The sequence below is a fragment of the Drosophila yakuba genome, chromosome 3L, assembly GCF_016746365.2.
Source record: "Drosophila yakuba strain Tai18E2 chromosome 3L, Prin_Dyak_Tai18E2_2.1, whole genome shotgun sequence".
NCBI lineage: Eukaryota > Metazoa > Arthropoda > Insecta > Diptera > Drosophilidae > Drosophila > Drosophila yakuba.
The window spans coordinates 17703030-17729326 of NC_052529.2; the positions used below are offsets into that span (position 1 = coordinate 17703030).

The 26297-nt window shown below is 41.5% G+C and overlaps 2 protein-coding genes across 3 annotated transcripts in view; one reads left to right on the forward strand and one right to left on the reverse strand.

The window, feature by feature from the left end:
* LOC6534451 (elongation factor-like GTPase 1) overlaps positions 1-26297 on the reverse strand; it is a 77038-nt gene that overhangs the window by 31684 nt on the left and 19057 nt on the right. The window contains exon 4 of one of the 2 annotated variants that reach the window (XM_039374669.1): positions 18152-18790. The exons of the other annotated variant lie outside the window; for it this stretch is intronic. Coding sequence (XP_039230603.1) covers positions 18729-18790 — 62 coding nt within the window. The 3' untranslated portion in view covers positions 18152-18728. Of the gene's footprint in view, positions 1-18151; positions 18791-26297 lie in introns of those variants that run through there. 2 annotated transcript variants of the gene reach the window in all.
* The window catches only part of LOC6534456, a 28500-nt gene continuing 15900 nt past the window's right edge, over positions 13698-26297 (forward strand). Inside the window, exon 1 of the mRNA XM_002095097.3 lies at positions 13698-16990. Within this exon, the coding sequence (XP_002095133.1) occupies positions 15527-16990 (1464 nt within the window). The 5' untranslated portion in view covers positions 13698-15526. The remainder of the gene's footprint in view (positions 16991-26297) is intronic.

Consider the following 26297-nt stretch of genomic DNA (forward strand, 5'->3'; position numbering starts at 1 on the left):
TTTAGGTGCAAGAGAAAATTCAAGCGCATCATGTGAGCAAAGGTTTTCCCCATCACCATCGCCATCACCATTACCATGGCCATGCCATCCCATACCATACCATACCATTCCGTCGCATCCCAACCCATGCGATCCCATCCCATGCCTGGATGACAGAAATGATGATGAATACGCGTTGGCAGCAGCAGCCGGCCCAGAAGCCCCTTGGACCCTCTTCCCAGTAGGTGTGGATATGGCAACAAAGCCGCAGACATCATCAGCAGTTTTAACGGCTGCCAAAGTTGGTAACGCTTCCAACTTCCAGCTTGCGGGTGTTGCGGTGGCTTGTTTCTGTTTTTCTGCCGCTGTCGAGGTCTGTCATACCATCGCTGACTGACTGACATGTGAGGAAAGGTCTACACTGTTAGAAAAAACCCACACCCTCGTAATGTATGGAGAAATCACAGGTCAGAACAGAAGTCAAGGCAAGTTTATACATAAGTAATGGAAATGTGTGAGCTGGTCTGCCAAAATGAAATTATGTATTCAAAACATAACACAACTTCAAATTAAAACGAGTAACGGGTATAAAAAAGGACAGTACTATTTATAAAATTATTATCATTATAATTTATAATTACAGTAGAACATAAAGAACTTTTACTTCCTGAACTGTAAGACTCTATAGTACAAGTATGAAACAGAAATAGGCGATGCACGTCCTTATTTTAACTTTTTGTACCACATGCTTAGTCAAATTACAGAAAATCGAATGTAGTATGGTATCCAATTACTATTTTCAGTCCACAAAGTTGTGTGCAGTGTATCCAGGTGATGTCGCCTTGCAATTGCACTTAATAAAACCGCTTGCAACACGGAGGAGCAGAAAAACAATGTCAGCCAGCGAGAGCGCGAAAAATGTTTCAATAATTTAATGCAAATGCACAATAACAATTGCCCGCACTCTGGGCTTCCCTCATAAATATAACAATTTTTAAAATACATTTTTAATGAACTCATAAAAATCATTAAGACCCATGGCGTGTTGTCAATCCTTTGTGTCTTTGGAGCTGTGTGGTCTCTTGATGGCTGCATTACATGGTAGATGGTAGATGGTAGATGGCAGATAGGGCAGATGGTGAATGCCAGATCTGTTTTCTTTCGGCGACAGTTGCAACATGATGGAATTACCGCGATAGGATCTGCTTTTCAGGGTAAATTAACTTTGAAATGCGATTTGAATTGGGTGCTTGAACTGGCGGCAAATGTATGCAGAAATAAGGGGTTTTTAGAGGTTAGATTGCATCGTAATAAAGTGGATAATCCATTTCGATTAGTGAGGAAAATGATGTAGCACAATTGCTAACGTTCTTTACCATAGATTGAATATAGCCATGATTAGAGGTTTAAGTAATGAAGAATTCTCAATATTCACAATATAGAATGTGTCAAATAACTGAGATAATTGCCTATTGTTATACCCGTTACTCGTAGAGTAAAAGGGTATACTAGATTCGTTGAAAAGTATGTAACAGGCAGAAGGAAGCGTTTCTGACCATATAAAGTATATATATTCTTGATCAGGATCAATAGCCGAGTCGATTTGGCCATGTCCGTCTGTCCGTCCGTCTGTCCGTCTGTCCGTCTGTCTGTCCGTATGAACGTCGAGATCTCAGGAACTACAAAAGCTAGAAAGTTGAGACTAAGCACACAGACTCCAGAGACATAGACGCAGCGCAAGTTTGTCGATTCATGTTGCCACGCCCACTCTAACGCCCACAAACCGCCCAAAACTGCGACGCCCACACTTTTGAAAAATGTTTTGATATTTTTTCATTTTTGTATTGGTATGGTAAATTTCTATCGATTTGCAATAAAACTTTTTGCCACGCCCACTCTAACGCCCACAAACCGCCCAAAACTGCCACGCCCACACTTTTGAAAAATGTTTTAATATTTTTTCATTTTTGTATTAGTCTTGTAAATTTCTATCTTTTCGCGAAAAAACTTTTTGCCACGCCCACTCTAACGCCCACAAACCGCCAAAAACTGTCCTTCGCACTTACACTAGCTGAGTAACGGGTATCAGATAGTCGGGGAACTCGACTATAGCGTTCTCTCTTGTTATACCCGTTACTCGTAGAGTAAAAGGGTATACTAGATTCGTTGAAAAGTATGTAACAGGCAGAAGGAAGCGTTTCCGACCATATAAAGTATATATATTCTTGATCAGGATCAGTAGCCGAATCGATCTGGCCATGTCCGTCTGTCCGTCCGTCTGTCTGTCCGTCTGTCCGTCTGTCCGTCTGTCCGTCTGTCCGTATGAACGTCGAGATCTCAGGAACTACAAAAGCTAGAAAGTTGAGATTAAGTATACAGACTCCAGGGACATAGACGCAGCGCAAGTTTGTCGATTCATGTTGCCACGCCCACTCTAACGCCCACAAACCGCCCAAAACTGCCACGCCCACATTTTTGAAAAATGTTTTGATATTTTTTCATTTTTGTATTGGTCTTGTAAATTTCTATCGATTTGCAAAAAAACTTTTTGCCACGCCCACTCTAACGCCCACAAACCGCCCAAAGCTGCTACGCCCACACTTTAGAAAAATGTTTTGAAATTTTTTCATTTTTGTATTGGTCTTGTAAATTTCTATCGATTTGCCAAAAAACTTTTTGCCACGCCCACTCTAACGCCCACAAACCGCCCAAAGCTGCTACGCCCACACTTTAGAAAAATGTTTTGATATTTTTTCATTTTTGTATTAGTCTTGTAAATTTCTATCTATTCGCCAAAAAACTTTTGGCCACGCCCACTCTAACGCCCACAAACCGCCAAAAACTGTTCTTCGCACTTACACTAGCTGAGTAACGGGTATCAGATAGTCGGGGAACTCGACTATAGCGTTCTCTCTTGTTTTTCTTTAATAATTTCTAAATATTTATTTATTCAAGAATCAGCTTATAATCAAAGCACCTTTACATCAATCCCCGTTTAAATACCACATTTATAAATAATCCAAAGATAAGCGATTAATCTTCATTAATAAATCCGTGATGAATGTGAGAAACAATCTGGGAATTATGGTAATTCCAGAAACAACCTTTCACCATAAAACACATTTCTGCCGAGATGTAAAAGGCAGCGATGATTTTGCGGCCATCCTTTTCTTGGTTTATCCATTTAAATGGACTTTTCCTCGGAAATGTACGAGAAAATTAAATCAAAACATCTGGACAGCTTCCTTTGGCACATTTACAAATTAAAATTGAAAACCAGAGAGGACAAAGCAAACAACCAATAGTGCGACAGAGACGGAGGTGAGGTGAAAGAGAGGAAAGATAGCTACCAATTGAAGCTGGGCTTGAACTATACGCAAAGTGACTATGAGAAGGCTAGTGGTTAAAGGCGGTGCGGCAGAGGGGGTAATTAAGAGCGTGGGACGCTGGGGAAAAACCACGGAAACTATGCGTCCAACTTGGAAAATAGAAAACTGACAGGGACAGAAGCCCGGAGAGGAAAAAGTAGAAAAGTAAAATCAAGAAATATGATAAACATGCGAAACATTTTTACAAGCCAATTTCGTTGGCTCTTCACCAAAGATTGTCTTTTCTGTATTTCTCCTCTTTGAAAACGGGGTCAGGAAAATCACTTTCATTGGGCTTAGAGAGTTGGTAAAATCTTCTTCTGTATAAAGCCATTTGGGACCATTGTTCGCTCGCCGAGAATGCAACGCATAACGAAAGTTCAAATATGACACTAGAGATTGGAAATTGTATTAATTAATTTGCATATAAACCAGTCTAAGTCGAGGTCAGGTCAAACGACACACGTAAATACAATGTGTTACTTCCACTCATAGGTTCTCGTTTTCCTTCACAGTTACAAAACTGATAACCGACAAGGTTGAAAGAAATGCAAATGCGTCGACACCACACAAAAGACTTATGGCCGCACAAAAGGCCAAGATGGTCCAGTCTGTTGGCCAGTTTACTTCACCTTCTCACTGGGTCACGGCGTCTGACACCTTTTCGATACTTCTACGGCAGTCCTATCAGAGAATATCCAAAATATTTGGGCCAACAAATATATGTGGCCTTCCAGCATGGAGTGTGGAGACCCAAAAGTTTATCTTTTCAATAAAAGCCGAAAGCCGATTAGCTAAATACTCGCAATACACACAAGCTGCAACCTATTTTTTACAGCATACAAATATATTATGCCAAAACAAATATGTATATTAACTAATCACTTTTGGATTTAAAGGTTTTTCTTTTACTATCTTGAAATTTATTTCTTAGGAATAAAACGAGTAAAAACTTAAGTGTTTAATTGGGCACTTGAACCTTTCCTTATATACTATACACTAATGGAATATGGAGTTTACAAGATGTTTGACAATAAAAGAAACACATTTATTATGTAAAATATAGTCTTTCTCCAAAACTCATAACCTAGGGATAAAACAAACTAAGACCCGCGTAATAGAGGTCATATAACCTCTGGGAATGACCACTAAACGGGTAGCCAGGGTAACCAGAACCCAGGAGGGGATTTACGATTTAATATGGGTCATAAAGATATTACACAAGTAAATAGCAGCCTTGAGCACTCCGAAAAGTCGCTAATACAGCAGTATAAACCCGGAAAAGGAGACCAAATCCGAGAACAACTTCATTACGGCTGACAATGATTAGAGAGAGCAGCGACAATTTGCGCAAGTTTATTGCGGTTCATTTCGGTCCCACAAACTCCCGCGCGAAGGTGATAACTTTCAACGGTTTCACGTTTGAAATTGACTTTGTAGCTGCCTACTGCAGATGCAGCTACCACTCGACTCTGTGGGAAATTAATGAATTAGGAGGCGGCGTACAAGAAACAAAAAATGGAAATAAGTAATGCTCACATTACATTAGGCAGTATACAAATACACAGGGAAAAATGTTAACCAAATTGAGCTACTTTCGGTACTACAAATGTGTCTTTACAAAAGCTACTTATATCGAACGTAATCACCTCATGCAGATAATAAAACTAAAACACCTCTAATCAACTTGTAATCTAACAAATACGCCATCTTATTTAAGTAAGTTTCGAAATTAAGAATATTTCAAACTATTTCTCCACGTGCAGAAGAAGAAGCGACGATGCCAAGTGGCAATGCCAGAGTATCGCGACTTTAACTCATTTCCACGACACTCAAATGAGCAAAAATTATTGCGGTTAAGTACGCGAGCGCAGAGATTTTCCAACTTTGGCTGGCTAAATCGGAAAGTAAGCAAAAGAAAAGCCCGTCGCGTCCGTTGGCTTGTTAGAAGGAAAAGCAGCCAACCAGCCAGCCAGCCAGATAGAGATAGATAGATGGAAAATTGCAATCCGTCGTCGAGGGAATTTTCTCCGTTCCTTTGTCGCCGTTCGATGGCAGCGCGAATCGTGAATTAAATTTAAACGGCTGAAAAGTACAAAATAAATAAATGGGACAAGTGAGCGAGCGGCCAGCGAGATTTTCGCGGGCGGCAAGAGTGTGGAAATTATAGGGCCTCCTAAGCGCCCAGATCTCGCAGTTTCGGTTTGTCTTGTCATTGATGCGATTTTGGGGGAGATGGGTCCGTCTACGCGGAATGTAGCCATCGAGATAGGGATACGCGACGGAAGTTTGGCCTAAAAGATATCCAGTATGTGTAGGCATAGTTATTATAAACCCATCTATCTTGAGCGATTATATAACTAAGATATCGTATCTCATATTCAGTCTATCCAGCGAAAACTAAATATTTTACAACAAAAGATAGGTATAGGTATAATTTGTAAATTCGTAAATAATTAGACTATATATTTTATATGAATATTAATAAATAAAATGTTTTCCACACAACTATTAGATCCATCAGTGCCGCTTTCCCACCCATCATGGGTAGCAATAAAAACTGAAACTTTTCACTCACTCTGCTGGCTGCTAACCATATCTAGCAGCTGATTGGAATCGGATAGATGAGACTGGGAGACTGGGAAATAGATGGAGGAACGGCGAGACTGGGGGGCGGGCGACCAAATTGGCACATTAGACAAATTGTTGCCAGGACGGCAGAGCCTCCAAAGGGGCAAGGGGCTAGGGGCAGTACATCTCAATAATGATATCATGGCAATGAAAACAAAACAGCAGCCGCAAGAAGCGAGTCAAGGAAAACTGAGCACTGAGCACGCAAAATGCAAAATGGAAAATCAAAGAAAGTTGAATGAAACCTGGCATCGAGATCGTCATAAATCAAACCGCAAAAAGCCCGCAAAGATTCATCAGTCAATCAGCCGAGTGGATCGGCAGATGCGATCAAATGTCAAGCCCACACCTCTTGGCTTTCAACCTTATCCAGCCACAATTTAAGCCACCATTGACCCATTTTCGAATACCCATAGCTGCCATCTCCCATCTCCCATCTCCCATCCACCATTGCCACTTGGGAATAGGCTCCGACGATGATCATAATGACGAGGATGATGTTCCGTAACGTGTCGCCATTTAATTGGCTCCGTGTGAAGTTCAAGAAAACTTTGCCAAATACCCAGTTTGGTGCCACATGCCACCTTCCCCTCATTTCCTGCCCCAGTATCTTGTCTACGGCGACTTTGAAACTTTAGACTTGCTTGTCTGACAAAAAATATAAATAGAGCGTGCTGGAACAAAAAGTTGGGAATGTGTAACTTTGAAGGTGTCGGCAGTGTCTTCATATAGTTTTCGGAGATGCCCTTAGGGCTCCACTGACTTTCACTATTGTATTAAATATCAGATTATTAAATACTGCGTACCTAAATATTATTTTTTTCATTAACTGAGGAAGATTTGCAAATACTCTAGAATGTTAAAAGAGTTGCTTTAAATACATTTACACAAAAATTTTTTACATCTTATCTTTTAGAATTTTATGTGACCTTTTAAATCTGTCACTTTAACTGATTTTCATTATCACCTAGCCATCGGTAAGGGTATTAGAGGTATTTGTGCCTGGCATCTTCTTGGCTCATCGGATGTCGTCTAAACAATTTTTCCAAAGAATTTTTCGTCATGCGCTTTAATTAAATTTTGTCAGCCTTCTTTTTGTGTGGTGTCATGGCTCGAACAGAGTTGCCGGTCTGCTCCGTGCTGTTTTGGCCTGGTCTTGTTGGACTTGTTGGTCTTGTGGGTCTGGCTGACATTGTTGACAATGACTTTGTGTTGTGTGGCTGCTACTGTGATGTCACTCACATGACCAAAAACACAAAAACACAAAAAAAAAAAGGCATTATAAACACAGCAGGGCGACGTGGAAGTGGCACTGGAACCGGCTCAGATTGCATGGCATGACCAAGAGTCAAACCAAATACATAATTACAAATTCATTTGGCACAATTATGCGGCACAGTTGCAATTGCCAAGTGCAATTGTTGCACACACGACACAGATTTAATTGCATTTGGCAACGGGCGCAACAAGTGGCAGAGACCCCGGCTAGAAAAAAGGTAAATAAGTAAAAGCCTGGCACGCAAGAACTAAGAATTACTCAGTGCTGGCGGAAGTAAACTAATCGAGGTACAAGGTACATACGTTCCTTAAATATTCTTAAACAAATATATTTTTGAAAATAATGCACGTACTTATACTAAGCTTAAGGGACGTCTTTTGATCTATTGTTGAAATAGATTTGGATTTAGACAGCAAAATGATATTTTACAAATTCTTTCTAGTAATACACAAGGTGTACCGTGGAGAGAAAAAGTTAAACGTTTTTAAAGCTGGCATCACTGAAAACTGGCAGGGTAAAAGGCATGAATTTTGCTACCTCGGCAGACGGTAAATTAAAAAACTTAATGCGAAAGGCGAGGATTGAGGATTGAGGAGTCGAGTAGCGAATTAGGGGAACTCGCAGCATTTGCCACGATTTTAATTTGCTTTCGGCCGCCGTAATTCATTTGCAGGCAACGCATCGCGATAAATGGAAATGGGACGCAATTAGTTCGTGGGGGGTGTTGGTTTTACGAGTATCTGGGGATCCGGAGATATAAGGTACCGATAACCGCAACTGGTTTAGGCAGATCTGGCTTATCTAGTGCGTGTGCATATGGGAGTATATCCAGGGATCAATTCTAGTTTGTCCAGTTCCGCTTTCACATGAGTTAAAACAGAACGCCGGCATCCCAATCGCCAGCATCATAATCGGGAAATAAGTGAAATAAAAATGAGTAGGCCGAACCAGTTGCCACTGAGTTGTCTTGGATGAGGAGGAAATTCAGAGTCGGTGGCATTTCGAGTTTCATGTAATCTCTCCAATTTGCACACCCAGAAATCTGCGAAGATTGAGAACACAGCTTAGTTCCGCTGGCTTAGCAAGGCATAATTAATATACCTTAATTGATTATGCTCCAGGTGTATAATCGCAGAGACTTTTAAAAATTACTCGAAAGTGAGAAGCTGCAAACAAGTTATTGATACAAACCGTCAGACATTAAAGAACGGATTTTCTCTGACAACTCTTATTGAACGGCCCATTAAGCTGTATAGAGTAATTTAACATAAATCTCTATGTGCTCAAATAACTTAGATAACCTTCTGTATCATAACTTAAACCAAGTAATATAATCAGGTAAAATATAGCTCAGCCGCAAAGTGATCAAGTAAGATTACTTCATTTTGAGCATCTGAACTTTGGCTACGGTACAAATCAGCGAATTGGTGAGTTCACAAACAGTTAGAACAGTTGCCAAACCCAGGCGATGATCATTTAAGCCATTTAATGGCTATCTGCACCGTAATCCGTCTGCTGCAGCATTTGACCCACAATTGCTGGACACCAACTGCTCCACTGAGTCTAAACATCTTCACATCCTGAGCCACCGAAAATTGCCGACTTAAGCATTTCGAAATCAATTTAGCAGACAATAGTAATTACCGCAGTAAAGCCTGTCTGCCCGGATTTGGATCTGGATCTGTATCTGGATGTGGATGTGGATGTAGATGTAGATGTGGAGAGCTTTGTGGCTCTTATGGCGCGGATTATGCAATGGGCACGTCAAGAGTTGGCCACTGGTTCGGACATGATTGTTTCAACACCAACTGCGCCTCTGGGAGTCAACGAACCTGTGACAGCTGGGCGCAGAAATGGCGCAATCTTTAACCGAAAAGAAAATATAGAAAGAAGTATAAGGCCTTTAGCCATTTCCCCCACATATGCAACGGTACCTGAACATAAACCCAAAGTGGAACATTAAAGAACTTGCCCATTGCGAAACATACCGAAAAAACAAAGAACAATCGTGATGTGGTTAAGTATTCCGACTACCAGATACCCACTTATGTATTTATGCACTCATACTTTGTTAGTAGAAATTAACCGGAATCCAAAATGTTCCACGGCATGCAACTGAAGTCCCATAATTACTGGAATGAAAAATTAATATGTGCTCACCTTTCTGGTTGCATTTAATTTGGCTGAAAACATGACTTGAGGTAGTAAAGCAAGATACATTCTGTCACGTTTTAATTAGTGTTTAATATTATTTTGGTGGAGATTTAACGGTAGGCCAATGAATTAATTCCTTTAAAATATGTCGATGAGGGAATATAAATATTAAAAGTGAGTCTTTGAAGCAAAATCAATTGGATGCATTTAAATAATCTCATAGTTATAGAGAAGTGATTGCTAAATTATGATATAAAAACATACTCTTTAAAGACAAAGTTCTCTGTAGGCAATGCACAATAACCCATTTAACCTTCGAATGTGATGTATGAAGGCAATGTCGATTCGAACTTGTAGCTCGAGCTTAAGAGCCGCAGAAGAACAGTTCCCAGTCCCGGCAGGCAGTAGCGGCAACTGCCACACGTATATTTAATAACAAACACTTGATGGACTGGAGGGGGAGAAGGAGGAGGAGGGGGAGCAGCTGCAGCAGGAGCAGCCACATCAGCGGAGACTTCGGGGGCGCCGCTAATGAGCGACAGGCGGACACCCAGAGGCGTAAGATCTGCCGACTTTAAGTTGCTACATACAGATACACACGAGTATATATTCCCTCGATCCGTCGCCGTGGCCGGGAACACTTGTCATAAACAGCTAATAGACGCGTGCAGCGACAACTTGATTAATTGAAACTAAATGGGTCCGAGTCTAAAGATTGCAGCTAACGCTTCGTGCCGGCCAACAATTAGAAACGGTAAGAAAAACTCAACTCAACTTAGTTCAGCTAAACCGAACTCAAATAAACTAAACATAACTAAACTGATATGGCAGGAAGTGCTGCACACAGCTTGGGCACAATTAAACAAATGACGAATGGCATCAGGTTGCATGCTAAATGGTGAGATGCTAAAATTGCTCAAATGGCAAATTGCAAATGGCCGAGGCGCCATTCAGGATGCCGGAACGAGGAACGAGGGACCACAGATCACCTTGGTCATTGAACGCAGCAGCAACTTGCAGCAGCAACAGCAACAGCGCAGCAGCAACATGTTGCACATTCCAAACAACGTCCGTTAGTGGCTGGTGCAGTTTTAATAAATTTAAATGTGGCCAACCAGCTAGCCGAACAACAAAGCCTGTGTCATTTGAGCGGCCAACGAGAATTGGTAATTGCTGCCAAGGTTGCACGGGAAGAAAATGCAAACAAGACTGGTCATCAACTGGGTCACTTTTCTCCTATCTGTGGGATATGTACTACTTAGATCATTGGGTATGATAGTTTGAAGTGAAATTTAAATACCGATCTTTATATATTATTACCTAACCAGTTAAAAGGAATTTAATATATGTACATTTAATTGCATAGTTTATGGCGATCCTAATATATCCTTACCACTCAGATAAATTATAAAAATATATTTATGAATTTTTATATAAAAATGACTTATCAAATCACATAACAAACTATTTAATCTAATAAGTATCGCAAGCTGAACGTTAAAACTTCATTAACTTTCCCACAGACCCACCGTAGTAATAGTATCCTCTGAAATTGTTAATTCTCCTGGCTTATCGGTGATTTAAGGGGGGGGTAGGGTTTTGAGGGTTCAAAAAAAGTGATTTTTTTTAATTGCATATTATGAAAGTATAGTAACTCAAGATTGTTGTCTGTAAATAGGAAGTCAATCGGAGCAAAACTCACAAAGATATAGCTTTGGAAGTAGGCGGGTCTCGAACGACTACCTGAGTAATCCCTCAGCGGGGAAGACAGCAACAAAAACTTTAAACACGTTTTTCTCAAATCGATGTTTTTTGAGTCGGTGCACTCTGTATCTCAAAATCTATTCAACCGATCGTTCTCAAATTTTTTACAGTATTTCCTTACATAATTTATGAGGTAACCCTGTCGAGATTTTTTCGTTTTTGATTTTAATTTGTTTATTATTAACAACAATAGTCATGAACTTTAGCCAAAAATCGGTTTTTTCACTTTCAAGTTTTGTAAAAAGTTCAAAAATTATAATAAATGGAAAAACTCGACAGGGATACCTAGAGGGACATAAAAATTGATGGAAAAACTTTGGGTATTTCATATCAGATTATCCAGTGCTGAGGTATGACGTGCACCGCAAAATGTATTTTTTCTGAGGCGCCTGCGAAGAATTGCTGCCATTCGGTCAATTTTCAATATTTTTCAACCAATATTTCACAGAATATAGTTCAAATACTACTCTTTAATGTACAATAATCAGAAATAAATTTACTTTTACCGTACGCCCAAAAAAAAATCTGTAAAAACCTGTTTTTTTCTCCCTTTAAAACCCTACCCCCCCCTTAAGAGCTCGTCTTCTGGAATTAGTTACCTGCAACTTGCGTAATGCACGGCGTAATGCAACTTGCAACGTCTGCAACATTGGCAGCGACACAAAAAGTGTTTTTGGGCTGCGATCAGGCACTGACCATTACACAAATAACAGCTAATAACAGTAATAATTCAAATTAATTTCGCACCATTTGAAATCATTATGTGATAAAGAGAAGATACCGCAAAAAACCAGCTTCGAGAGTGGAGGAGTCGCAGCAGCAGCTGCGGTATCAAGATCGCTATTAAAATAAAAATGAAGACAAAACTTTGGCAGATAAGGGGGGCAGCGCTAAAATGGCACCGAAATACAGAGAGAGAACCAGGAAAACCGAACCCGAAGCCGAAGCGAAGGCAACCCAGAGCCAATAAAGTCTTGGGCAAAAGGAAAAAGTTGCGCAGAAAAATTACCGCCAAAGTCCAAAAGATCAAGCCAAGGGGAAATAAACTACAACAACGGCAGGAGGAAAACGCGGCTGGAAAAAAAGAAGATTGCTATTGGCACTTGAGCAGCAGCAGCCGCAGCAGCAGCAGCAACATCGTGCTGCGTCTTCCTCTCTCTTTCACTCATTTGAGCCACACTGCACTTAATTATATACATTAAAGGAATAGAAAACATATTTTCATGAGGTTAAAACTCGAAACTTACCGTTTTATTATTCACTAACATTTAAAAAATAAGCCTATTTCAAACAGAGTTATTGAAAAAGACTTCTTGTTATCCAAGTGTTTTGAAAAGATATTCTCTTGTTTCTTAAGCTTTATATATGTATGTCCGTCATAAATACATATAACATTCTTCCATTAAAAATTAACATATAATAAAATATTAGGTATTCAAGTATATAAATGTTTACTTGCTCAAAAGTAAGTCAATTGATGAATATCTGGAACTCAGACCCTAATTTGTTCAGTGCCGATCATGCTAAACAGTTGCTGCCTGCAGTAAAATAAGAAGAAGACGGCATGGAAAAAGGGCAAGAGCATTTTCCTGGCGCAGTAAAGTTCAAGAGTTGCTGCGCTGCTGAGGCAGTTGCTGCAGTGTTGCTGCTGCACTCGCTGCTGCTGTTCTGTTGCTGCTGCTGCTGCTGCTGTTGTACTTAGATGATCGTCGGTCGCATATTTTATAGCGAGCTAGGAATGCAGACGCCGCCATTGCGTTGATGTTGTTGCTGTGCTGAGCCCGCTGCATATGCACCAAAGATAGGAGGCGAAGAAAGTTGCAGCCACGCAACAACAGCAACAGCAGCAGCACCCACTCACTGCAGCAGCAACAGTTGCAGCAGGAGTTAGCAACTGCGGCGTTTATACCATTACGATTATAAACGCCTTATGTGTGTCAGAGACGAAAGCCAAAGAGTCGAGCCATTTCCAGCCATTTCATGCTAATGAAGGAAGCGCCTGCAGCCTTGTCAACATTCTACCATTCCCCCCACCTTATTTTTTTTGGGTTCTGAGACGCCTCTGGGCTCCCTCTCCATTAGGGGGCACTAAGAAGGGCTAAGGAGTCCAGCCTCTTTCTCACAAATTACACCACATTGCCGCTGGCAACACACATTCACAAACCCCAGAGCAGCCAGCCACTTGCAACCAGCAACTAGCAACTTGCAACTGGCAACTAGCAACACAACACAACACAACACTGCAGAACAAATATTTCCCGCATCTATCAGGTGCATTGATCTATGGCTATTTTTTTAATTAACGCTCGGTTTCTTTTATTGCGCGGCTACGTGAAAAATGGGAAGCTCCACAAAACAGCCTTTCCGCTGAACTTGAGCTTCAGTTGGCAACGTTTTCTTATTAGTTCATTTGTTATTGTTTTATTGCAGTTCCCAGGCGGTAGGGAAATTGTTCGCAGCCAAATAGTTGGCTCGGAAAATGAAAGGCAACTCGCAAGAATGTTTAATGGCATATTAGATGCTCTTCGGAATTGGGGAAACGTAATTGAAATGCCATGGAAATAAAGAAATTCGATCTCGGAAATGCGGCCAATTATTGCTCACTGAGACTTTAAAGAAAGAAAAGTTATTAATCATTTATTTGGAGTTTATAAAAAAATATCCGGTTACTTTAAAAGTAATCCATGGAGATTGTAAATTATTAAGCATAGCCTTACAACACCCATTTTTATATATTTTGTTTAATGTTTGTTTCAAATTAAATAGGTTATTTTCCCATTTCAACGGATTGATACACATTATTGTTCCAAGTTGAACCCAAAGTACCCTTTGTCAGTGTATAAATATGAGAGCACTGTAAAATGTAAATGGATGAGCTGTCTGAAGTTCATTAGATGTTCTAAGCACGATTGGCGCTATAGATCACCCAGAGGGAGAAAGGTCTCGAGAAACGAAAACAGAAATGATACTGGAAGAGAGAGTGTTCAAGATAGAGCTACATATTTCCCATTCTACAATTAAGAAGGCCGCGACAAATTATGTTTAATGCGAAAGCATTTAGCTAAATTGAACCAGAGAGAAACCAAGAATTTTCAGCTGGTTTTGGCCACGAGGTGTTAGGTGTCAGCTCGTCTGGTTCTGTTAGTACCAGTCCAAATCGATGACAGACTAAACGAGCCGAGTTGACATTGAAGCGAAAGCAGCTCAAGAATCAGGCCGTACACAGAAAAAATATCTAGCTTAATCTAAATTTTATTTAAGAAATGTATAACACCTTGTCAACACTTATAAATATGAAGAACAAGTTCTTATACCAAGAAAAAAGTAGAAAAACAGTAAAAATGGTAACTTGTGTATTCAATTTTTTTATGAATATGACTTATTATTTTTCCCTATATTTATGAAATGTTTTATCCATTGTTGTTCTCGAAATATTAAACAAGTTTGCGGAATAGATGCACACATCGACACCGGTATTAAAATGTTCTCCGGTTTCAAATTTCAGTTATAGAGTAACTGGGTTCTCAGTGTATATTGCCGTATTCCTCGCTTGGCCAACGTGTGTCTGGAATGACTAATTGAATAGAGCATGGGCTCGTATATCTCGCAGATACGTATCCGCCAGATACGTTAGGGAAGGCGTGTGCCCGGCCTAATGGCTAGGCTCAGCAGCATGTTGCAATTGGTGCTCTTCGCTTGTCAATCTGGCCCTGGCAACATTCGCTGCCAAAAGCTGGCAACATTTAACGGCGAAGAGAACGATGATTTGGCGGCGAAAAAAAAGAAACATTTTTTCCTCGTCTAGATCGAATTTGCCGCTCGCCGGTTGCAACGACGATATAATCGCAATCGCAGCTCGCAACATGTTGGCTTCAAACCGGTCTGGCCATGAACTTGGTGAAAGAAGCTACCATGGCGAAGCTCCAGATGGGAGAAAAGTCTGCGCTGCGTTTTCCGCTTGGAAATTTTTAAAAGACGCTGCCGTCCAACGGCCTGGAACATTTGTAATCCGACGTTAGAAGTCAGCGGATCGTGGCCAAAACGCAGAGTGTCAAGCCAGTTGGTAGAAGTTGGTAGAACTGCGACTCTGACTCCTCCTGACTCTGGACTTCGCGTGTGTGTCTTTCTGTGTGTCCGAAGATTTGGAGTTACTGTTAGTTGACACTAATACGAGAGCGAGTGAAATACGAGAAATACAAGAAAAACCGAACGTGAATCGCGAGTGCAAAAAGTAACAAAAATAGAAAGAAGAAAACGCCAAAAAATAAAGTACGAAAAATCGCTATAAGAAATCCTCAGTACAAGCCAACACAAAACCGGAAGAAAACGAAACTCAGCAATCTTGGTCAAAATGGTGCGGTTAAATGCAGCCTGGAGCTGCGGTTTTTTGGCCCTGATTGCGTTGGTATCCACTGTCGCCTCCTCCACTGCGGATTACCCGGGTGTCATCGAACTGGTGGGCTACAGCAACCGCCGCGCACGGACCTACTTCCAGGAGCAGCCCCGCTCCAATCCCAATCCCAAGCCCGGCTTAACTTCAGCCAAAACCCGGGCGGATATTGAAACCGTAAAGAGGAATATCCGTAAATACGATCGGTTGCTAGAGTTGGATACGAAGAATCTGCCCGAGCAGCAGAAGGATATGCTGGCCAGGATTGTGGAGCGGGTGGCCAGGCTCAAGGAATCCCTGGACATTGAGGAGCAGCAGTTCAACCAGCAGGAATCTACCTCCGCCAAGAGCAGTAGTAGTACCACCACTAGCACCGCCAGTACCCAAGAATCGCAAACAGAAGCGGACACGGAGCGGGATCAGGAGACGCTCGAGCAGAGCACACAGGTGCCCACTGGAGCCACCGAAGCTGAAACGGATCCCACCCTAATCCTAGACGAAACCACGCTGCTGGAGCTGCAGAATACGATGAACGAGCAGGCTGCCATGAGCACTATAATGAAGGAAATGCCTACGACCACGGATGTGAGTCAGCAGGAAGCGGAGTCGGAGGCCACCGATGAGGAGGGCGAGACCACCTCCCCCAATCTGACCACCCAATCCGAGGCAGCGACCACCAGTGATGAATCCCTCACCGATTCCACTGATCCCGATGACCAATTCGTAGCTGCCAGATCGAACAACAACATAGCGGCCATAACGGCAGCGGACGATGCCGATGGCACCACCACAACCACCGCGAATACGGGCAGTCAGCAGCGCACGTTGACCACCATGGGAAAGCTGAAGAATCGGGCCACCAAGCGACCCTTCGCCCACAAGGTCACCGCCGCCCTGAAACGAGGAGGTCAGCGTCCGAGTAGCGTGAGTGCAGCAGCTGCCAATGCGGCAGCGGCCTCAAAACCCAGTAGCAGCACCACTGCCGCCGCCAGCAGCACCACTCAAAAGCAGAAATTGGCCACCAACAGTTTCCAGCAGAAGCAGCAGCAAGCGAAGCCCCTGCAAAAGGTGACACCCTCGATCGGAGGCGGTGGCTCATCCAATCCGTCCTCAGCATCTATTCCCTCGGCCACCACGAATTCTGCATCTCCTGCCCTGCCCATCGAGCAATTGTACACCCGTACTCCGCAGGCCAATATCCCATTGGCAGCAGCGGCAGCAGCAGCAGCAGCTTCCTCATCGTCGGCGGCGGCAGCAGGATCAGCAGGATCGGGAGCCACGCCATCCACCTACAGCAGCCAGCATGATAGCATGGTCTACGATGCACATGTCAATGCCTCGGCCTTGATCGACAGTCTCAACACAAACGCTCGGGAGGAATATTACCAGCAGAAACTAGGAGCAGGAGTCAACAAGGATAACAAGGTAAGGCATCCATCTATATAAACTTTCAGAAAATTCTCTTCTTACTAATTGTCAAAAAACAATTGCAACGCTATTGAGAAAAATTTTTACACTTCCTAATGAAGAGAGTTTTAAGGGCTTTTCTTCGCTAGTAACTTTGTGGATAGGCTCTTCTGAAAATTTTGCAAACTATTCTCATTATCCAAATTCCATTTACTTTAGTTTTTGAATAAATATTAAAGGGCTATTTTGGCAGGGTAAAACTACGGTTTCTCACTTTTCTTTGTAGTGATATAATTTGCGAACCCTTGTTCTTAACTTGTCATTTAACAACTAGGCAGTCATATTAATAGCATTTATTATTTCATTATTTTCACTATTAACTAAATATACTCCAATAAATATCAGGGCTCAAGATCGTTGACATAATAAGTCCTTTCCAAAATAAGGCCCAATCTTTGCCTTAATTAGCAATGACCACCAAAAACAACACAGTTCGAAGGGGAAATGTAGAAAGGGGAAAGGCGGCGAGCGCCTGTCAAGCTAGATACATATTTTCCAAGACAATGGGCTAAGTCGTCGGGACAGAGACATCTCTGGACAACGAAAAAAAAAAAAGACGGAAACCGTTTCGGGCTAAGCTAACAAAAACTAGAAGAACCGAAGTAAACCCCGTTGAATGTCAAATGCAGAATTATTGGAACAACTTGACTCTCAAACTATAACAACAAAGCAACAAGCGATGACAACGACAATGACAACAGCAACAACACGAAGCTATCGAAGGCAGTAGGAGCCACAAAAAGTTCAGAGCCACACAGAGAAAAAACTGTGCGTTTATTAGAAAACATATGAAAGTACTTTAGAGAAGCTACTAGTTATTTTTTGGCTATTTTATGATTTTAAGCTAATTTTGTTCAAATGGTTTCGCTTAGTCATATCCATCAACAACCAAGAATTACTTCTAGGGCCTCTCTCTGCGCTTCTCAAAATGTCTAGCTAAGTGTGTTGTGCAGGGCTCTTTTGATCTTATGTAATATAAAAGAAAAGAATTATATCATAGTGTTTTAAATCTATGGATTTGAAAGCCCCTAGACTTAGATATCATGCAACAACATAGGTTCTGTGGCTGATTATAAGATTATATTTCAACTGTTTTGTGTCTGTAAAGGGGTACTGACTTGGGTAGTTGGCCAAAGCTGGCCACTTGTTATAAATGGAGCGCCGCGAGGTCTTCGGCTTTCCATTGCAAATCGATTGTCATAAGCCGGAGGATAAGAAGGGGAAGGGAACAGGCTGGAAAGCAACCGAAACTTTCAATGCAATTGTTGAGTGGGTCAGTTTGTTTGGGCAGCATATCGTTTTGTTTTCTGCTTTTTGATGACATGGACAAGGGAACTGGTCAAGCCTTATTAGATACAGTCAAGACGAAAAACGGCAGTTGGTGAGACAGCGATGAAGATGGAGGGCATCTGACTGGAGGATCGGCCATGATTTGGGCAGCCAGGCATCGGAATGGATGGCAATTTGTAGCCACTACTGACCTATAAAGTTTGATGTGCACCTAACAATGATGATTGCTAGTGAATGCCGGAATGACTTCGCGTTTGAGTCGGCCTGAGAGACTCTGCGCAAACAACGACATAATTTATGGCCATAGTGCGATCGGCTATCGATGCAATACGACACACAAAGCCCAGCTTGTATCCTCCAGCGTCCCAACTACCGACCAACATCATCGACAGGTTGAGCAACTTACTTACCCAGCACACGGAAACAGGTTGAGTTGGCGTAGATAGATTCTCTGTGGCCTGGACTTACCTGAAATGAGAAAAGAATTAAACTAAATGAAAATGTTTCACTTGGCCATGGGTGGTTGAGTCACTGGTTCTATGCCGGTCGTGTGCCTAATTAAAATGGCAGTCACATATCCGCACCTAAATGGGTTGCAAAGACCCCGACCAGTCTAATGAAGACTTTAATTGTTTGTTTGCTGGATCAATTGATCTGCAGATTAATCGAACTGCGCTTGTGCGGTTAGCATCGTTTGATGCCGTTTTAAGTAAAGGCTGTGAATGGATGTGATTATGTTTGACGCACTGGGAATGTTGGTGGAATTTGAGAATGAGTTGGATTAGCCTTGGGTCCGTCTGCCGGGGAAAGTTAGGATCCTAGCCTTTCATTGCCAGTCCCAAGAGGTGGTTCCCATGGATGTTGGATTTGATTAAACCAAAAGACACTCTCCCAGCTAAAGAGCATAAAGAATACAGCGCCTCTCTCCGCGCTTCTCAACGGTTTAAGCTTAGGCGATGGCTAATCTTGTGTACTACACAGCACTTTCTTGTCCAAATAAAAGATTATACGACTGGCTTCCGAAGAGGGCATGCAGTTAATTAATGTACGCATTTATTTCTCCACACATACAACACCTGCTACACCCAGCTTCAAGCCCATGAAAATAGTGAACTGAAAACCACAAAGTGAAAAGTGATCATTAATTACGATTCAATGCTCGGGCATCCAGCATGTTAATGGGCATCGAAAGGTCATAAAATCGAATCAATGCTGCTCAAGACAACGGCGCTCATCGGGAGAACTTTATGAGCTACCCATGATGGTCAGTGCTGAAGAGAATACCCAGAAGATGATGACGCTTGGTCAGCGGAGCGTCAAGCTCGGGGTTGGGTCTTGATTGCCGGCTGTCGGTTACCGCTAGGAATATCATAAATTAACGATTAAGCGAAGATTTGTTTACGGTTACCGCAGAGGGAGAGCAGACTATGGAGAATGCCACGGTTTGGATCTAGCACTGTGACCGCGTGTAATTAGCACATTGTTAAATAGATTTGTGCGTTTTTATCCGGCATTTGTTTTTGGCAACAATCGAAAGATGAAAGCATAATTGTTACATTGCCAACAAAAGAATTGGGCTTCGTTTCTTTGCTAATTTGCATACAAATAATAATACAAGCTGGGGAAAAACTTTCGCTGCCAGTTGAATTTACACGCTTTCTTTGCGAAACACAATCGACTTAGAACTGCAAATGGGGCTAAAGACCGAAATCTATTTTGTTTGATTTGTATAGACAAACCGATTGTGCTTAATTATGGAGGGCAAGGCACCGTTAGTTCGTAAGTTAGTGCTATGGCTAGGTCATGTCTCAATCCGGCTGCGATCTTCTTCGCATGAGTTGCAAATCTCTCCGGTTTCCCCGCATCCTCCCAACTCCGGTGATGCAACCACCAACACACGACTTTTTCACGCTTCCAACTCGGCTAATTATCGGGGAGGATGATGAGGCCCAGAGGCTTGGCATGAGCCAAAGCTTCGGAAAGACCACCACTCATAATAATTAATTATAGCCTTGCCATATGCAACACACAGAGAGCCCAACAAAAATTTAACTGCAGTTTTATGCTGAGCAAAGTCAGGGGTATACTGGGTTAAAAGCGGTATTGTACTTTAAATATTATAGTACTATACATATATATAAATATATAACAAATTGGCCTCTCTTTGCGCTTCTCAAAAACCTAACTAAGATAGCTTTATAAATTTAGATGATATAATATACAAGAAATACAAGCGCAACAGAGCGAGAATATGCACAGAACCATCTTAAGAAGCAATTTTTGCATATTAAATTGAATTAAATTACTAGAACAAAGTATTCACTATTAGCATATAAAAATAACCAAATTATCATGAAAAACTAGTTCACTAAATGGATTTATAATATCGCCAAATTGCCTAGATAATTTCACTTAACCTAAACACTGCACACGATTTGTTCGGTTAGTTAGTTCGCAGTTCTCGAAACTTTGCATCTGACCTTTTCTTCCAAACTATCCATGGTAAGCAGACCAATTCGATCACTTTCGACCCAACTTTCGATGGCATTTTCTTCTTATAACCAAGTTCGACTCGTGCCTCGTTGCAAAAGCAATGACACTAACAATTTCACAAGTCATAGAGCATATAATCACAGCCTTGGCAGCCAAGTATGTAACGAATGAAAAACATGAAAAATAATGTTGAAAAAGTGAATTGCAGTTAATGTGGATTTCTAGAAATTATAACGAAAAAAAAAGAGAAAATATACGAAGGCGGTGCCAAATCAAAGACAAAGGAAAACCCTCCTACGGCTCGTGAAAGAGCGTGAAATTTGTTGTCTAACAATTTAACAGACATCGGCAGCTGCCGCCGATTTTCCCTATATACACATATAGAAACATGTGGACAGCGGAAGAAGGCGTGACTTGGTCAGCCGATGACTGACAACCTGAAGAAGCATGGAAAAGTGCACTTAGCGAGGTCTCTCTGTGGATCCGTGTGTGTGGGCTTATTCAACAAAGTCAAGAAAGTTGGCGGGTGGGAAATGCGGCGAAGTCAAGCATGAAAATTTGACATTTAGATCGTCTAATTGAAAGTGCAAAATGACAGCTACAACAAATCAATGATTTGTGAATAAAGAGTTAACAAAGACATTCAAGAAAAGCAAACCCACCTTAGCTTTTGTAGAACTCCTCTTTAACGGAGTGCTCTGCTTATAAAGGCGATTCAACCTCACCAGTTTTCACAAATTTCCCCGAGGCTACTCAAGACTCATCAACTCTCTAATCGAGAAGTCAACAGCTCGTACATCAAGAACTCTTTTATCCCGTAACTCCAGCTCAAACACAACAAACACAGGTTTTTGGGAGGAAAAGAGGAGAACGCCCCTATCATCCGAACATGTTTTGGTTAAACATTTACCGCTTTGTTTTATCAATTGCTTGTTAACACAAACACATGCCGGCAGAGCGATGATTGGAGCTGACCGTTAGAGCAAAGACATTAGACGCCCAAAGTTATGCTAATTTCAGATGGCTCAGAAGGAAAGGCTTTCGGTGAAACGATGATAACCCAAAGACAAAGACAATGGTGATGATGATGATGCTGTGGAAAACTGGTAGCAAGTTGCAATCACTCAGAGAAAACGAATGAGTCGTTACGTAGATACCTTATCTAGGTTCATGATCTAGCTCACTTTGACTATCAGCGTTTTTCTAAAATAACTAATTCGTTTATGATATATTTTACCTTTTTTCGAACTTACCAAATGTAAGTGTTTGTATCTCAACAAAGCATTATTCCAAATGGTAATATTGACATTTTTGCTCAGTGCAACGGAAGTTGCATATCTGCTATCGAATGCAAATGAAAGCAGTGATGCAGAAAGCCAAGAAAGGGGCAGAGATATGCACTCATATATGATTAGGAAAATCGAACAATGCGCCGACAATCCAATCCAATCCAGTCCAATACAATCCGGCTGGCAGAAGAAAGCAGGGAAGCCGCCAATCTTGTCGGGCTTTCTAACCAGCTTGTTTTTGTTTTGGGAAAGGGTTTTCTTTTTCGGTTTCTGCGATGATTTATTAAAACTTTTACTAGCAATTATGGTGGATAAATGGGCGTGTGGACGCCACAAAAATCTCACCCACTAATAACTGTAATTTATTTGGCTAGCCGGCGAAAATTATTTCTCTTTGATTGGTCATCACCGGAGACCATAAAGCAGAATCCCAGAAATGCGAAATAAAAAGTGAAATCCGGCAAAGGGTCGTATTCACAACACAATAGGCAAAACAAAGAGCATCAAAGCCGACCAAAGAAAGGGAAAAAGCCGGACTAAAAATAGAAGTCGAAAAGTCTCTTCAATTAACCAAAGAACGCGGGCAGATATCCATGTATTTTGTATCTGGGTAGTGAATACCCACTGTGCCCATTCCATAATTCATTGAAAGATTCGCAATTTATGGCCATGACTTGAGCATCCAGAATTGGCCATTTGGCGAGGCATTTATCTCGCCGCATGCTATTCAATTACGGAATGGAGACTCAGCAGTAGAATCCCAGGAAGATCATCAGCAAATGAGACGGAGGATATTTTGTACGTTTGCCGAGTAAGGTAGTTAGCCAGAAGATGATTTTCAGATAAGATTTATTTACTTACTAGGTGTCCTAAATAAGATTCTGCATACCTATAAAAGCAAACATTAAAGTGGGAAAATCCGAAGATAACATCTTATTTTTCCCATTATATTTGTTGACACAGATAGCCCATAAACATGACCATCAACCAACATCCAGCTACACGATGTCTTGGCAAAACGTAAGAAAGGCTATTTTACATAAATACATATAAATGCCCCTCTAACTCCGGGAATACCCCTCAAATGGGACCCTTGAGATCATGCAGATCGTGTTGCTACAAGACATTGATATACTAATGAGGGCTGCACTTTCCATTTCTTTTTTCCCCAACGAAGAAAGAGTGAGAGTGTAAATAGTCATTAGGCCGACTGCCAAAAACCAACTACATCAAGTTCGGATAAAACAAACCTGACACTTAAGGGGAACTAAAAAAAAATGTGTAGGACGATGCCGGGGAAATGCCCAACTCCATTGGCATCTCGCACAGCGAAAAGACTCACGACCAAATTAAGATCTCACAGCATTTGGCAAACTAATTGCAAATGTCTTTACTACAAGTGAGGGGGAATCCCCTGGAAAGGCCCACCGGTTGGAACAACTGCAGCTATTTGCATTACAAAGACCCGAACAACCTATGAGATACTTCCAACATCTTTCATTCCACTTGGCCCCCGCCGAACTTCATCTTCATCTTCCTCTCGATCCTGGCCATCGAATTTGTGTCTTTGTCTCGCGGAGTTTTTGGCCAAAAGACTCAGTCTTTGGCTTTCTTCTGTAGCTCTCTAGCAACTTTCTGCTGCTTTGGCTTTCTAGGTCGTGTAATTGTACAAAAAAAACTGCAACACAACAGCGGCGAGGAAAACCAATTGCATTTAAATCACATTTTTCTTTGTTTTTGTTTTTTTTATATCCAGAATTTTTTTGTTTTTTGGCATCTTGATGGCTAATTCAATTGGCGCTGCTGCTGCCTTTTGCTACATCGAATTGATAAATAATTTATAAGACTGACGAGAGGGTATGCAGGCCTTTTAGCATTTATGGTCTATAAATTTAATACCCAAATGCACTTTTCAAAAGAATCTGAACGAAGAAATACCCAATCGCAACTTTGTGGTTTTCGATTCGCTCTCGTTGGCCGGACAGTTAGACGAACCAGATTATTGGCTCAATTTGTGTGGCTTTTAATTCGAAATAAGTTGGATCCGTCAGAATCGGGGAGAAATCAAAGTGACTTACTTTAGCCCAATGGCATATACACAAACAACACTAATTTAATGACTTTGAATTCAAGCATCGACTTCATTTCCTTAAGAGCCTTGAATTATTAACATCCTAAGAGATAGAATGGTAACTTACTTTTGTCACCAACTTATTTCAATAAATAATTTGCACAAAGCAAATGCTAATGCTGCATTCTGAAATATGTATGCTGTTGACTGAGCAGACTACTACTCAAATTCACATTTATTTCTGGGCCAACTAAAGGCCAGAAAATCTCCATTACAAGGGGCATAAGCATCATGCCCGACGATAAGCCAGGCCATTTGTTAACAATTTTATAACACAGTGGCTGCCATAAAGCAAGCCCCGTCGATGCCAAGGAGCAAGCTCTACTCCTCTCTACTCTAGACCAAACAAATTATGCACCCCGCCCCAAACGGGGAAAAGGCAACTTTTTGCGCATTTCAAGTTGGGGACAGGGAATTACAATTTATAAGCACAACAAGAAAGCATAAATAAATGCAACAGCAACAGCAGCAGCATCAGCAGCGGCAGCAAAAGTTGCAGCACAGGACCTTTGCAAGAGGGGCCACCACGCCCACGAATTAGCAATTTAAATGTCCTCCAAATGCCACCCAGAAAAATGCTACCCGTGTATCAGGACCTGAAAACATTTTACACTACAGAAGATACTACCTCTGGCCGCCTGCCCGCTCCACAGAGCACTTTCTACGAACTGAGACATAAATTTGAGACAACTGCAACACCCTGGAAATCTGGAGTAAAAGTTGTTGGCTGCTCCACAAAAATCAGCAGGCAATAAATACGTAAGCCACAAAAAATGGGAGTATTTTAAGCGCTTCGCATTGTGGATTTGCCATTCAAAATACAATTTTCAAACATTATTTCGATCGTTGATTGCATTCACCTGTCGTGAGTGAGTGTCTGGAGTGATTGAGATTCGAGTTTTGAGTGGGTTAAAAGACGCTGGTTGCATGTTCGACTGTTCGTCTGAAGGAGGAAGGCCTCTCTCCATCTTTCCCATTAATTGCAGGCGAGCATAGAAATTGCCGAATTAACGTTTGGCCCACAGACCTTTTTGGGGGTCAAAGTTGCTCTCGACCGCAAATCGAGTTTTGATTTTCGAATTTATGGCTCATCGCCAAATTACCGGATTGCTTTCTTTGTTTTGCCCACAGTTTTCTTTAGAAAGTGCAATTAATTTGTAGATCTATGATTGCTCATCTGCGATTAAAATTAATGGCAGCAGGCGGACGATGAGATAGGGTCCACAAATAATACGAAAGATAGGCCGAAAGCAGTTTCCAAAAGATATAAGAAAAATCTATTTGAAATTGTTATGGAAATGTGAAATTTTAATGTGTATCAAAATATTAGTTGATTATTGTCCAAAACAAGCATTCTTTGCATCATTGTTACACCAAATGAAGAAAATACATTTAAATGTACAAAAATGTGTACAATCTAAACTTCAAAATAAAATCAATTCGAACTCTAAATCTATCAATCAACTTGAAATTTAACCTGAAATTCCGCAGCTGCTCATCTTGCAATCAAAGCTCTTCAACAAACAAAAGCAATACAAATCAGAGTTGAAAACATGTTCATTTTCCTTTCTTCGGTGAGCTGTGGAAAATTCGAAGTGCATTTGACTCCATCAACTCCACTTACAGCCAGTGTGGTCAGGTTTTTTTGTTTTTCGTATTTGTTTTCGGTTTTTTGTAGGCCATCCACCGCCAACACTGGCACACTGACAACCGATGTGGCTGCTGTTGCAGTTGCCGCTGACAACTTGACACAATTTTTAATAAGAGACGACGACAACGAGGCACAACACAACACACAACAAGCCGGTGGTGGAGTGTCAATTTCCATGGCCAGGAAAACCGAAACCGAAGAAAAAGACAGCGCAAATGGGGAAAAACGTATTGGAATCCGCAGCTGGAGGCGAAAACTCCTTGAACCCAAACTCGGCTCAAATCAGACAGCCACCCATCGATACACTCGTAGTGGGTATCAACCCATTGGAAAGGCCTCTTGCCAGCGGATATTACAAGTGCTTGCCGCCGCAGTATGGATAAATATTGTTTTAGCATTGCTGGAACTTCA